General features: G+C 39.1%; 1 protein-coding gene across 8 annotated transcripts in view; it reads left to right on the plus strand.

Annotated features, from left to right (window-relative positions):
* The window catches only part of myo18aa (myosin XVIIIAa), a 77246-nt gene that overhangs the window by 43184 nt on the left and 18108 nt on the right, over nt 1–15954 (plus strand). For all 8 annotated transcript variants that reach the window (XM_053241129.1, XM_053241133.1, XM_053241134.1 and 5 more), the window contains 13 exons: nt 231–372; nt 516–675; nt 1117–1303; nt 1679–1883; nt 1985–2094; nt 3141–3206; nt 5155–5283; nt 10937–11080; nt 11739–11828; nt 12032–12151; nt 12562–12676; nt 13050–13177; nt 14197–14351. In XM_053241129.1, the coding sequence (XP_053097104.1) occupies nt 231–372; nt 516–675; nt 1117–1303; nt 1679–1883; nt 1985–2094; nt 3141–3206; nt 5155–5283; nt 10937–11080; nt 11739–11828; nt 12032–12151; nt 12562–12676; nt 13050–13177; nt 14197–14351 (1751 nt within the window). The remainder of the gene's footprint in view (nt 1–230; nt 373–515; nt 676–1116; nt 1304–1678; nt 1884–1984; nt 2095–3140; nt 3207–5154; nt 5284–10936; nt 11081–11738; nt 11829–12031; nt 12152–12561; nt 12677–13049; nt 13178–14196; nt 14352–15954) is intronic.

The raw sequence follows: 15954 nt of genomic DNA on the forward strand, positions 1-15954 counted from the left end.
CAATAAACTTCCTTTGGAACGGTGTTTCCTCTGGCCTCTGTGCCTGCCAGTCTCAGTAAAGGAGGCGTGGCCTCTGTGCCTGCCAGTCTCAGTAAAGGAGGCGTGGCCTTATCCATGTCAGTCATACTGAAGTAGGTGTGGCTCTGCCTGCTGCCTGTCATATTTGAGTAAATCGTGTATCTCCTCTGTGTGTGTGTGTGTGTGTGTGGGGGCATGTTTGTGTCCATCAGGTGCGGACGCCATCAAGGACAGATGAGGCGAGGGGGCTGCTCTGGCTGCTGGAAGAGGAGGCAATGCATCCATCAGGATCAGAAGACACACTACTGGAGAGATTCTTTAGCTACTATGGCCCTGCAGAAGGAGAGAGCAAAGGTGTCTCTCTCTCTCTCTCTCTCTCTCTCTCACACACACACACACACACACACACACACACACACACACACACACACACACACACACACACAACACACATTTACAGACATGGTGGTGCTTATAAATGCCTGGTTTTACAACAGGCCACACGCTGCTGCTGAAGAGTGAGCAGCCGCATCACTTCCTGCTTGCCCACAGCCATGGCACAGACTGGGTGGAGTATGACGCTCGTGGTTGGCTGAACTATGCCAAGCAAAACCCCGCCTACCAGAATGCAGCCAGTCTGCTACAGAATTCACAGAAGTAAGACAAGTCAGGTCACACCTACACACACACACACACACACACACACACACACACACACACACACACACACACACACACACACACACACAGAGTACATCTTAATGACCATGAATTGCGCTGTGGCCTGTTAAATCTGATATGCTGTGGAATATCACTGACTTTAATGCAGTAAAGGGGCCTTAGTGGACATTTTTATGCTGTTCATTCTGAAACACACCTGAATGAACAAATGATGTGGTTAATTAGTGCAACATATGTAATAAATTGATCACAGCACCATACAACCTTTCACATGATTAAATATTTAAAGAGCCATTTTTTCAGTTTATTTCATGAATACAGAGCTCTGTATGTAAAGGCTGCTAAGTCATCACTGCTAAGTGAAGCCAGCAACATTGTATTATTAAGCGCTATATTTTCTCACTCACTATTTAACAGGAAGAACATCAGCGCCTTGTTTATGGGCCGCTCCAGCAGTGCGACGGTGCTGTCAGGCTCCATTGCCGGGCTGGAGGGTGGCTCTCAGCTCGCTCTGCGCCGTGCCACCAGCATGAGGAAGACCTTCACCACCGGCGTGGCTGCTGTGAAGAAGAAATCCCTCTGCATCCAGATCAAGCTCCAAGTGGTGAGAGCTTTGCATGAGAGCATGAAAGTCACTTCAGGAATGGTGACTGCAAATTTAGTAGAACCGAAAAGCAGGTATTAAATTTGCAGAAGCTGTTTTTTTTGTTGAAGATAAAACTAAAACATTGGCAAGGTCTTAATAATAATCCTCAGTAAAATAGTCAGAAAGGTAACTAAAATTGTGATTATTTATTAATGCGGTAAGGTAATGTTGATTTTACAGAGAAAATGTAGCACATACTAATCTCTAAAAATAATGTATTCTAGAATAATTAACTATCACCTGAATAAAATATTAATAAAACAAAAGCAGTTTGGGGTCAAGGTCCTGGACTAGTGTATGTAGTGCTTACTCATGATTTCTGATTCTTTACAGGATGCGCTGCTGGACACAGTCAGGAGGTCGAGGGTTCACTTCGTGCACTGCCTGCTGCCTAAGTTGGATGCTTTAAGGAGTTCCAGCTCTGCTGAGGTCCAGGGTGAGAGCTGTGATCCTGGCCTCATGCAGCTGGACGTGTCTTTACTGAGAGCTCAGATCCGGGGCTCGAAACTGCTGGACGCTCTCCGCATCTACAGACAAGGTGTGGAGAAAAGCAGGACCCACACTTCAAATCATACTTCAGTTTATATCTATATATTTGTATTCCTTCACTAAATGAAACATCTTCTTTTTTAATCGCAGGTTATCCAGACCACATGGTGTTCTCCGAGTTCCGGCGTCGCTTCGACGTCCTGGCTCCACACCTGACCAAAAAGCTTGGCCGTAACTACATTGTAAAGGATGAGAAAAGGGTGAGTGGAGAGAGGGATAAAGTGCTCCAGGCTTTCGGGAAATGAGACAAAGCCTGGCGCTCATCTCTTGCTTTTGTGCCACCGTAACAGAGAAATAAAGCTCAGTTAATCGTGCCCATTGTGACGGCTTAATCAAGCTTTCCCAGCTGTGTTTCCTGCTCGAATCAATACAGGGTGCAGACAGGAGAAATATATTAATTGCTCTGGGGCTTAGGGCTTGGAAAATGGCCTAAAAATCTTATAGTAATTATCAACTCTGAAAAATGTGGCTGCCATCTTGAACCTAACGATTCGCAGAGGAAAGTGGGACTGCGCTCGCAAAACTATAGGTTTATTTGAAATCTCCCCAGCTGCACGACTTTGTTGAATTTGTGTGGCAGTAAAGCGTGAAGCCTTTTTTTTTTTTTTTTCTTCCCCATCCTGATGAGAATTGTGAGAGAAAGGAAGGTCAATTGTGTTTGAATTCCCTGTGGATGAAACCTCGCAGAAATGAAACGGTGGGAAGGAGGAGAGCACAAAAGCCAGCCTTAGCAGGAGAGAGCAGGCGAAAAAGTGCGAGAAGCAGATTTCCCCTGTGCCAGCGTCTCGCTGATGGGTTTCTGTGGAAACAGACTGGAACAATGGTGCTTTAGTGCTGCGGGCTGCCACCCCCTTGTCCACTGTAATCTAGATGGGGCCTTTCAGATCGGGTTCTCAAGACCTGTCCTGCTCTGAGAGAGTAAAAGAAAAAGAGAGAGAGAGAGAGAGAGATGACACTGAAGCTGAGCATTGGTACGACGCTTGGGGACTGTGAAGTAGCTCAACTCTGGTTAGTTTTGGTCTTGTTTATCTGCTTATTTATAGACGTGGCATCACTTAAAACAGTGATCGGTCTTCAGAGGTACGTTATAATTCAGCAGTTAAAGGTTTTGGAAGCCTCTGGAAGGATTTTTGGAAAGCAAGCAAGACCCTTAACTCTCACGATCTCAGATTTGAGCTTGGATTGTCTTCTGTTTGACTTGTAAGTGAAATCACTTGAATAAAAATAAATGTCTGTGTTTTTGCAGGCCGTAGAGGAGCTGCTGGAGTGTCTGGACCTGGAGAAGAGCAACTATCACATGGGCCTGAGCAGGGTGAGTACTTGTTCAACTCCACATCATATCTGTGGTCTTTTATTCCTTTGTTTCTAGAAGCAACAACCAGAATGACAACTAGGTAGTGCAAAAAAGGGCACCAAAAACCACTAATCTTGCGAATCAGCACTGCGATTGTGTGGTTCATCCGAGAAACATGTCGTCCTACACCAACACAATAGAAGCATCTTCCTTTTGTGTCGAAGTCATTGTTTGGCTCATCATTGCTAGGTGACAGGGTTATTCAGCGCATCTTGCCCCGACACACGCGCCTGCTAATCACAAATTAAACTGAAGTCTCCTAGCAGAGATCTAATCCCATCAACTGGAAAGGAGGCAGAGAGAGCGGAGAGACACGGCGGCGCCTAAACAAGCTCAGCCTCCTCTGCTTCCAGACAATTGCAGATTCATTGACTTTGGAATGGACAGTTAATTATTTGGCAGGCACAGAGGGAAAACCGGACCACTGGCAGGTATAGATTAAGAGATTTTCATTAATGTTCACACAGCGCTTTCGAGCAGAATCAAACTTCCTCAAAACCCCTAAAACTCAGTGAGCAAATCTGATTTCGTTAACAAGCGAGCGAAAGCGAGTATAGCAAGCGTAACCTGTTGTAAGTGGGTAACTTTATACAACATGTATAAATACCATTTCTCCCCTCTTGCACTGTTGTATTTAGTTCTGCATGTCAATCAAGCTTATTAGAATATTAGGCCACACCCACACAGTGAATTGAGCAGTGGTTTATCATACTGCTGTCTTTTTTTCCAGTTAAAACTTTTTTTTTTTCTAGTTTATTAAGAACAACCCATGTTTTATATTTTACTTTTTAATGACTTTCATGATTTAGAAAAAAAAAATTCTTTTGAAAATCTTCTGAAAGGCGATAAAAGCACTTCCATTAAGTGTCACATTTTCTATTTTAATGGAGGCTCTTGTCTTAAGACTTTTCAGAAGACTGTAATGATGAGGTGAATTACTCTGAACACTGTGCTTATATAAACACTATGTTTATAATTCACTTTAAAGTGCACAGAAAGTTGTGTATATGCTACTGTATGTGCCGTGTTGTTGAAAATGGCATTTTGGTTGATGGACATCTGTAAATGATTGTGACAATCATTGCAAATGCTATAGGAGGTTAATGTTGGAGTATTTTACTTGATTCTTTGTTCATGTATGGTAATTGAGTGTCAAGTGTGATTGTCTGGACTTGTAAGGTACCATTTTTCCATCCTTAGTCTAATATTTAACAGAAATTTATATTTTTTAAGAAACCAATCTCAGTATGTGATTAGGTTTAGAGTAATATTTATGGTCATAATTACTTTCAATTTACCATTGGAGTCAATGGAAGTCCTTACTATTCAATTCACTTTCACCTTTGTCATTGTACTTAAATTTAAATTTCAATAGAGTAGTCATTTTGAGGTGAATCTTTGAGGAAAGGTTACTTGGATAATTTCATTGTAATTTCTTTGTATGAATTAGAGTGTTCTTCCCCATGTACTTAAAATACTAAATAGACATCTAGAAAAACCAAGCAATACCTGAAGGTTAAAGGGGAATGGTTATATAAAAGGTGTGTAATATGTAAATCTGCACTGTGGTAAGCTTTAGTGAATAAAATATGAATGTTGAATAAAATTTGACAGCTAGTCCTACACTTTTGAACAGTAACGTATATCTGGGTCAGTGTACAGTACAATGAAGTGCTTTTTTTGCTTAGTCAGGTAGAGATTTTCATTAAATAGACAGTGTATACAGACAGTGCAGTTACACAACCGGAGCAGGAATATAACGTTAAACACTGTTAAGAATAATAGAATCTGACAATATGTATAAGTCAGTGTTGCAACAGGATTGCATCATTTCAGTTAAAGTGCAATTCATGTGGTAAATTGTAGAGCTTACGGTGTAGTCATACACGCTGTGTGTTTGTATTAGGTGTTTTTCAGAGCGGGAACTTTGGCTAAACTAGAGGAGCAGAGAGATGAGCAGACCAAACGCAACATCACCTTATTCCAGGCTGCCTGCAGGGGTTATCTGTCTCGCCAGGCCTTCAAGAAGAGGAAGGTAAGCACTACAGTGAGAGCACGAAAAAAGAGACACACTCATACAGTGATTTTATACACAGTAGAGTCCAAAGGTCTGTTTTTTTGTTTCACCCATATTAAGAACAAAGGCTAAGTAAAACAAATTAATGTAGTTTACTGATTAGTGCTGCTGAATTCACGATTCTGAGTCAGAAAGTGCCGATTAATATTTCCATAACAGCAGCTCCGACAGTAGCGCCAGCTCTAAGGTCTATATTAATACACTCTTCATAATTTCTAATATCATTAAATCATTGAGATGGTGAAGGTTTCTGTGAGGAGACAGAGTCTTCAGTGTGGAGGGCTTTGTGGTTTCCCAGTAACGAGCATCATTTTTTGTTGTCTTAGTAACTTCAAGAGGAAGTGAGGGAATGTGCGTTTGTAGCTGCTATAATATAAGCGATAACAGAACTAATGGTTTCACGGACGTCCTAGAATATTAAACGTAACTATAAATGGATAAAACGTATGACGTTCTTCAATATCTAAAAAAAAAATTGTAATTGTTGGGAAGTTGTTGTAGTACAAGAGGAATAAAACAGGGATGGGTAACAGATGGATAGGTAGCCTAGCTATCTAAAGAGGTACTTTCAATCCTCAAGGAAATAATAAAACTTTAGTTATTAGGTTCTACATATGACCTTTAAATGTTTTAAAACAAAGAAGCAAAGTAAAGAACGGATGACTGCTACTAGTTTAATATCTAGATTATTACATAACTAGCTGATACATAGGTATAACCTGGTGTATTGACGTTGCAGCAGAGCAAAGCTGGGAGCCGGAGCACTTTATATGAATAGATTTCTAACTCAGATCATCCCCTTTACCAGCTCTCTGGGCGCAGTGTGCCCAACATCCATCTGGATTAGCTGTGAATGTACAGTCTGACACATGCACTTCAATCAAGGTCTGATTTTCCAACCTGCCAGCAGAGACCTGCACCAGACAGCCTGTTTGTTACAGACTTTTATTGACCTACAGCTTTAAAATGCCACCTGGGTGTCTTAACAATCACCGCTTGTGTACAAATCCTGTCAGATTTCCTGTGCATGTTTCTGTACTGCTGCCTGGCCTGACTGTTCATAATGAATATAATAATCAGCAGTGAACCCTTATCATTCATCGTAAGGCATAGAACTGCTAGGAGTTATTAAGGAACGCTGTCATGATTTCATGGTTAGTCATCATGTATGATCAGATGGCTTACTCACCATTGACTTTTCAAAACAATAACAGAGGCTGTCTGCTGGAGGCCTTGATTGGCGGGTTGGACAATTCATTAAAGTCACACATTTACATCTATTTTTATTTTTTTCCCCTGTGAAGGTCTTTACTCCATTGTATGTCATTCCCTTTGTGTCCGGTTGTGACTTCCCAAAAAGTTTGCAATGCCCGTCCTATAGACTATTTTTTTATCCACATAGGGGACACAACCACTCTGAAAATCCTTTTGCTATGTTTAATCTGTAACTGTTGTAAACATGCTACATACACACTATACATTGTGACATTGCTGACCACAACTAAAAAGCAAACAACAATCCCTTTTTTTTTTTTCTTTTCTTTTTTCGCTCAGTGTATTGCCTTTACATGTTTAACTCATTTAACATGATGAGTACAACGTGACAGTTCTTAAACATATCTTTCTAAAAAAAAGAAAAACAATTAGGGGATTTATATTATGTACAGTATATAGAACAATTAGGGGATGTACATAAGCAAGGATGTGCAAAGTGACTTTTGTAAAAAAAAAAAAAAAAAAAAAGACTTCGTATCAAATTTTCTCTTTAGTTTTCACCACCGGATTGTGTGTTGGTCTTTAATACACTGATACTTTGCAAGCAAATATTTTTGGACAAGAATATCATACAGTGACAATTTCAAACTGAAACCATGTGTAGTAATAAAACTGAAGAATGTAAGTCTTGACTTGCTGAGAGTTTAAGGGGTTAATATTATGTGGAGGTCATCAGTTTAAATTCCAGGAATGCTAGAAAGCCATTGGATTAAAGCATCAGATAAATTGATAAATGTACATGTAAGTTTTTATTTTTTCATTATTTTTTTACACAAAAGTTACCTGCACTAGTTATATTAAAAATATTTTTTTAAATCCAAAAGAAATAGTTAGATGAAATAAACTTGCATAAACAAACAATTTTTTTATCTGGACTTTTGTTTTTGACTAGCCCAGTGATGCGCTTCTGAAATTTCATCCTATAAAATTGGCAGATTTCATTAGTTTAAAGTTCTGCTACAGTTGAAAAGCATAGCAAGGTCTGAAATTCAACACCACAGTGTAGCGCCAGTTACACAAGACCACATTATCAGTTTCACCGCATTTTGTGCAGCCGACGAGCATGCCCAGAATTCACTAGTGGATTCACTTCTTTGTATGTTAGTTTTATTCTTCTTCTGTAAGTAATTTTCCCACTATTGATTTTTCTATTATGTGTTTTGTGTCCTTTCACCTTTGCGGTAGTGTGTAAGTAGCTTGTGAATAATGGACATGAAGCTGGAATAGAGATTCAGGGAGAGAACAAGGCCATTCTTCATAAAGGTAGGCCTGGCCTGGGGGGGTTTACAAATTTGAAACGGCTGGAATAAGGATGTGTAGTGGAGCCACTTCCATTATGGTGATGGATGCTTCTGTCTTCAGTCCGAGTTCGAGTGTGCTGTAATAAGAGACGATGGCACGTTGTTTATAAGTCAGTTAAGACTACTGTATAGATGACTGGAGCTGGTTAGAATTAACTAATACATTTAAGATCTAAGTTATAATAGTGGTATTATGAAGGAATCATGAACTGTACATATTAAATGCATTAGGAAGAGCTGAGTATTAGGTTTGGTATTATTAATTCATTAATGCTTTCCAAATTTGCGAAGATGCCTTTTGGATTCAAAGAGGTTTGATTGTATTGTTTGACTGTGCATTATATAAATATGACGCATACATGTAAAATGTACAAGTCCACCATCTTCACTCTGAGCTTTGCCCAGTACCATATTTTCTTGACTATGAGACTTGGACTGTCAGTGTCGCTCTAGCATTAACTTAGTGCTAATATAACAGTGAACATCTTATTGTGGTAATTAACATTATTGTAATTTGGTGAACAAATAAAAGGTATTTATGGAGTAATTTACAAGCACTTTAGCAACAAATATGGCTAGTGACGTCTTTGTAAGGCCGTACTTAAAATATACATATACAGTATTTAAAATATACATATATTTTAAGACGTTCCAACATGATCTAAAACAAAAAGCTATGATACTAATGCAATTAATATAATCATGATGAAGATAATATATTTTTCGAAGCTTTCGAAGTTGCATTTTTTTTTCATACGCTTTCTGTTGGATCAAACCAGTTACCAGTCAATAAATTCAGGACGTAAAAGCTGGCATTAGATCTGAGAGAACAAGCAGTCGAGGTTTATTGATTATTTCTCGGTCTGTGTGTCGACATGAAGCAGAGCTATGTGTTTCTCCAGAGGCAAGGCACTTGCAGGGATCATGGCATTTTGAAACTCTCGTGCAGCTCCTCTTTTGTCATTCAATCCATGCAATTTGATTATCCTGCTGCAGCACGCCCATCTCTAACATTCTCCATCTTCAATTAAGCATGGATGCGATTGTGTACCAGTCTTTTGAACGGCGCTAGTGATAACGTTCGTGTAAGTGTTGGATTTATGGAAGATCGTCTTGCTGATGGATTGGCTTCGAAGTGTTTAGCGTTGTTGAGTCTCGAAGCATCTCTTATGAGGAGAAGCAGTGGATTTGCTGTTTTTAAGTCCCAAACAACCTGTTTATCTTTGGAGTCACAAAAGTTTATCAGAGGTTTGGGGAGAAGAGTTGACACAATTTTCCCTTTCTCCAGTCTGAAGGAAGACACTTTTTGTATGATTCGAGCTTCCCTTTAGCACAGATTTCTTTTGATTACAGTGACGCCATGGCCCTGTCCTGCAATCTGCTTAGGCTTCTGTTGGCTTTGTTTATTATTTGCGAGACTTCACAGCATCAAGCTTGTTAGAAATGCTATGCTGGTCATTTAGCCTCACTGTCCAAGTGTGTGTGTGTTTCTAGCATTTCATACCATGACAAATTATAATTGGCCAAACAGGTGGCCTTCAGGGCAAAAAAACACTTGATGCTTAGCAGTGTGCTGCTTTAATTGGTTTTCACAAAACCAGTTCCCGCTACAGACGCACAAGCTGCATGTAAATACCACAAAATCCTTAGCAGTCTGCCAGGATGCTTGATTTAATTAATCAAAAGAGCTCCCAGCCTTTGTGTGTGTGTGCACGCGTGGTTGTGTGTTCAAAAGCTGATGGATTTTGTCTGCCAGTTGTTACAGTGCTGATAAAATAAAACGCAAATGCACACAAACAAACACACACAGACATCAGACACGCACTTATTATGTCTATTATGTGGCTGTTTGGTTGCCATGCAGGTTTTTATAGTCTTTTGTCAGAAAGGATGCCACTCAGAAAAAAATTAGAGCACTAATATTCTGAATTGCCAGTACCTTCTGCCTATTTTATAAGATGTAGTATTGTATATTTACAATGTAGGCCACTTTGCATGTGTTACTAAGAACATTGTGTCTGATCCAATCTATCCTGTCCATCATTGCAAAGGGACATATTTTTATAACAGTAACCAATGTGACTATCTATGACTACATTATTTGCTGTGCAAATGTTTAACATATATTATTAGTTCTGTGAAAAGAGAAAAGCTGTTATTAGACACACCTGATACGTGTTTTTGAAAATTTCAGTTCATTCAGGACCTTAAATTTGACTAGCTACAATACACAGAGCTCTCGAGTTTTGAACGCTTTTTGGCACGTCAGTAAAGCGTTCGTCCTATCATTGGAAAGATTGCAAGTTTTAATTCCGGCGACGTCGCAGCTATTTGTAGTCTGGAGTCGAAGAATGCAAAATTGCCCATGTTCTTTGGGTGGGAGGGATGGCAATACTTTCTCCCCTGTCAATAAGAGTGGCTAACCAATTGTGGGCATCTGTGAGGTCATGTATGTGGAAGAGGGTAGATGGTGCTGTCCTCTAAGAGTTCAGCTGCCTTTTGACGTAGCATGAGCAGCAATATGAGAAGATGCAGAGCTAGCTAGGGGGTGGGAATTGGAAAATGACCAAATTGGAAGAAAATAGGGTGAATAAAACCATAAAAACTTCAGGCCCAGATCTTTAACTGAAGATTGTGTGATTATATTGTATTGGTCGGTCAGCATATCTTTCCATAAGTCTGCATACAGTAGCATATAGTTTGTTAAGAATCTCTCGTAGGATGTTTTATTTGGCAGTCAATTAGGACAAGTAGGTACAAAACAACTCATTGTAGCAACTCTTGGATCATATCATGTAATTTGGGATTCTGTGGCTCTGTTATGTTGTGTATATACAGTGTAGCTGTCCATGAGTTCCTTGTATAAGAGTATGTTGCAGTGCCTCTGCAGCAATTGAAGATCTCCTCCTCTGCAGTACCAAAAAAGATCTCGGTCAACCCATGGACTGCAGAGCCACCCACAAACTCTATTTTCTTTCTCTCCCCCCCCTCTGTCTCCTTCTCTCTCTTTCTCTCTCTGATGTTTTGCTGAACAGGTCCAGGACCTGGCGATCCGCTGCATCCAAAAGAACATCAAGAAGAACCGGGGTGTGAAGGGCTGGCCCTGGTGGAAGCTCTTCACCAACGTGCGTCCTCTTGTCGAGGTCCAGCTCAGCGAGGATCAGATCCGTAGCAAAGATGTGAGTCCGTCCGTCTTCCTGCCTGCCTGCCTGCCTATCCATCTACCTATCCAGTTTTTTTGCTCGTCTGTCTCTGTTAGCATCAGTTTTGTCTCCTGGCCTGAGAGCACAGATTGAAAGCTTCCTTTTCAGGTATAAACTGAGCTTTCAGCTCTAGTGATAGCTGTACAGATGCAGAGCCACCCCCACACACGTGTTGTGAATCCCTCAGCGTTTGATTTCAGGCTGATGCGGTCTAACAGCTTTTGTCTCTGATCAGCCCAAAAGAAGGAGACAGCTCTTTGATTTCCACTCCTCTGACATCCTGTTTCAGATCTACACTCAAAACCCTAGGCATGAGGCAAAGTTTTTATTACTGGCTCTTTTCCCCCAGAGGTAAAATCTCGTCTAAAATGCGGTAAATCCGAGCCACATCATCCGAGTCTGAATTCAGGCAGGGCCGCACGATTGAACAGAACTGCCGTTATCGTTCACTGTAATGTCGTGTGTAACAGGGAGAGAGAGCGGAGGATAAACCGAGGTGGCTTTGATCAATCAGGCTTATCTGCAGATATTTATTTTTCTGCTTCCAGCACAAAAGAAACTCTGGTCAAAGGTCTTTTGTGGTCTATTTTTTACTTGTAGTGTGATTAGCAGTGTTGTTACTGTGTGCTTGCAGGAAGAGATCCAGCAACTGAAAGCGAAGCTTGAGAAAGTGGAGAAGGAGAGGAATGAGCTCAGGCTGAACACAGATCGGCTGGAGAGCAAAGTAAGAAATTGAGCACACCATCTGGATATCACTTATAGCTGATTTAATGACGAAATTATTATTATTATTTTTTTTTTGTGTGCTGTATTGTGAACACCTCTTATGGTCCTTCTTTAACATATCCAAATGTAGCAGTTCTGCTTATTTCACTTTGACTGACCTACGGAATTGGATAGTGAAAGGATGTGTGTTATTGATTCTAGATCACAGAGCTATCAACGGAGCTCTCAGATGAGAGGAACACCAGCGAGTCGGCGTCCCAGCTGTTGGAGACGGAGACGGCTGAAAGGCTGCGTCTGGAGAAGGACATGAAGGACCTGCAGGTAATAATTCAGCAATACGCTATTCTCAGAGCTACATGGTGGCCTGGTGCTTATTAGCTTTACTAAGTTCTGTCTATTCCTGATGTAAAACCAAAAAAAAAGCAGAATTTAAAAAATATTTCCTTGTACTGAGAAAAGACAGAAAAACTGTTTGTTTAAACTTTCATCAACTCATCAAATAAGCTTCCATTACAAGTGGGTTTGGACTAAACAAGTTTTCTGTTCTTTTTCTCAATACAAAATGATTGATTTTGGTAATCGCACATACACTACAAATGTGGTAGATAATAATTCGTTTGAAAAACACTGACTTTATGTTCAAGCTGGTGTGAACGCTTTGGATTGAGCAAGACAATAGCTCAGTCACGATGATGCGCTAACGTATGTGCATGTTTTTGCTCCGAATCCAGACAAAGTTTGAGGAAATGAAAAAGCAGATGGGAAGCATGGAGGTGGAGGTGATGGAGGCGCGGCTCCTCAGAGCGACGGAGTTTAACGGAGAGATAGACGACGACGATGAAACTGGTAAAATAAAATACTTCTGTACAGCAAAATCTTCACCCAAATTTTATATTGTAGTTTCTTTTTAGCATTCAGGGCTGACGTTTACCTGGTAATTAATTTTCATATTATTTACTAATCCACCTAGCGAAATGCTGTATGCACCACGTTTTTCTTGCAAGTACGACATTATTATCTAGTAAATTCTAAGTAAGCAACAAATACTGCTGTATCAGCCTAGTAGTTCTCACATAAACTACTATGCACTGTATAAACCAATATGCTATGTACAATTAATACCACCCACCTGTTAAATAGTAGGCACTTACCATAATGTAAAATAAAGTGCAGAATGACTGTGTCTGTGACTTATCCATGATTTGCTTGTGTGTTTCAGGTGGTGAATGGAAGCTGAAATACGACCGAGCTGTCCGAGAAATAGACTTCACTAAGAAGAAACTACAGCAGGAGTTTGAGGACAAGCTGGAGGCAGAGCAGCAGAACAAGAGGCATTTGGAGAGAAAGGTATGTTACTGTGTGCTTTATTTTACAACAAACCCTAGGATTCAACCAATCACAGACATTTATCACACAAAGCTACTTTTTATTTTCTCAAAAAATAGTGAACGTCATTAACAGCACATTTTAACACATCGTAAAATGTCCGCCCATGTGTTCAAACATTTGGAATCAGTTTGAATTCGTGATTTGCTTAATAGTCACCATTTTATTTACTACAAACTTGTACTCCATATGTGTAAATAATTTAAACAAGAGACCAAAATGTATTTTTTAAAATATGTTTTATTTAACTTTTCTGAATACTTTAGGAAAGACCATAAGTTACTAAATAGTATACTCTGATTATCGATTTAATTTCAAGATTTCCAAATACACAGCATTTTTATAGCATTCTAACATCAATCTTAATACTTTACAGCTTTTTTAAAAATCATTTTCAAATGAACATTGTACATCATTCTAAACACAGCTTTCTTTTTAAAAAACATTTTCTAAATTATTTAAAAATGCACAAACTAATCATATTAGAATAACTTTATAAATGCCTGTGCTATTATAGTTTAGATTTTTAATATTTTCTGCTTAAAATTCACTAGTTTTAGTTCATTTTAGGTGCTATTTTGTGTTTTTATTTATTTGAATTTCAGAGTTGGTCTTAGTCATTTTAGTTCTCTTGCTCTTACATGCTAGTCATATGCACATTCATCCTGATGGTTTTCCCCCCTCATGGTAAAGTATTATATAAAATATGTACTTGTATACTTTTAATGTATGACAGTATAATTAAAAATACTCACACTAAACTAGAGCTCAGGTTCAGGAAATTAATCTAAAAATAATTTTTTTTGAAAGGAGTATTTCTATTTTGTTAGAAATGTGAAAATTTTGTTTTTCACAAGAACATTAATTCCAAGACGTTTGAGCAGTACGAGTGGTATGACGCACGAGATGCACAATTTTCTTTTTTCAAATCAGCTGCTTCTTTTCATCTCCATGCCTCCATCTTCTCTCTTTCGGTGCAGTTGGCTGACCTGCAGGCTGATCAGGAGGAGACCCAGCGCTCTCTACAGCAGGCGAAGAAGAAATGCCAGAGATTAATGGCTGAGCTCCAGGACACCAAACTGCACCTGGAGAACCAGCAGAGCCGCAACCACGAGCTGGAGAAGAAACAGAGGAAGTGAGTACATGCTGAGTTCAACCTCTTATACACCTTGCAGAATCTGAAAAATGTTAATAATTGGAAAAAAAAAAAAAAGAGGGAAAAATTGCATTCTGTTTTTTATTTAGTACTGCCCTGAATAAGCTATTTCACATAGCAGATGTTTACATATAGTCCACAAGACACAATAATAACTGAATTTACACAAATGAACCAATTCAGAAGTTTACATACACTTGATTCTTAATACTGTGCGCTGTTACCTGGATGATCAGTGACTGTTGTAATGTTTTGTGATAGTCGTTCATGAGTCCCTTGTTTGTCCTGAGCAGTTAAACTGCCCACTGTTCTTCAGAAAAATCCCCCAGTTCCTGCACATTAGTTTCTTTTCCACCATCTTTTGCATATTTGACCCCTTTCCAACAATGTTGAGATCCATCTTTTCACAGGGCAACTGAGGGACTTGTACACAACTATTACAGAAGGTGCAAACATTCACTGATGCTCAAAAAGGCAACACACTATACGGGGCTGTAAACTTTTGAACAGGATGATCGGTGCAAATTATTATTTTGTCTTCTGGAAAAGATGTAAATATCTTATGTAGCTTCTGAAGGGCAGTACTAAATGAAAAAACTAAGATCTTTAAACAAAATAATTTACACTGATCATCCTGTTCAAAAGTTTACAGTGGGCAGTTTAACTGCTCCGGACAAATAAGGGACTCATGAACAACTATCACAAAACATTAAAAAAACAGTCACTGATCATCCAGGTAACAGCACACAGTATTAAGAACTAAGCATGTGTAAACGTCTGCTATGTGAAATAGCTTATTCAGGGCATTACTAAATAAACAAAATGCAATTTTTATGATCCCTCTTATTTTTTAAGAATTATTAACATTTTGCAGATTCTGCAAGGCGTATTTAAAATTATGACCCCAACAGTACTTGCATGTGTGTCTAGATACAGTATAAATAATGTATATTGGTATAATGTATAATGTATAATGCGATGGTATAAGAAATTCACAGTATGAAAACCATAGTGACCAAGATCATGTTTTTGTGTTACATCAAAACTTCAAATGAGGAGGAATGATGAATCAGAATTAACAAGTATTCAGTTATTTGGTTAAAAGAACTTATTGGTTTGTAAGATTTTTGCATGGTACGTTTTTCTTTAAAGTTCATTAATTTTGAAGTTACTTATCAGAGTATTTGGTGTAAATGATGTAGACGACAACATCCAGTCAGTACAAGCAGACTTTGTTTTGAAACGGCTAGCTTCTGAGTATCTCTGCTTTAAAAAAAAATGCATAGCATATTTCATGCGTGGGGCATGAAGTATGTATGGAATAAAACACTTGGAGTCTTGCGTTTATAGGAAAATAATTGACGACATGGTGGTGTGATGCAGGCCGTCACAAAGCAGAGTTACCGTTACCATCCTGAGGTTGATCATTTTCCTATAACAGTACATCCCGAAGTGTTTTATTCCTCTTACGCCACAACAGTTCACCAATGCAATTTTTTTATTTCTTAATGTACGTCATGCTTTTTAACTGTTTCTATGTAAGACAAGCTAGTTTCTGGTTCCTGTGATTTACAGGTGCGCT

The sequence above is a fragment of the Pangasianodon hypophthalmus genome, chromosome 17 (assembly GCF_027358585.1).
Source record: "Pangasianodon hypophthalmus isolate fPanHyp1 chromosome 17, fPanHyp1.pri, whole genome shotgun sequence".
NCBI classification, from domain to species: domain Eukaryota; kingdom Metazoa; phylum Chordata; class Actinopteri; order Siluriformes; family Pangasiidae; genus Pangasianodon; species Pangasianodon hypophthalmus.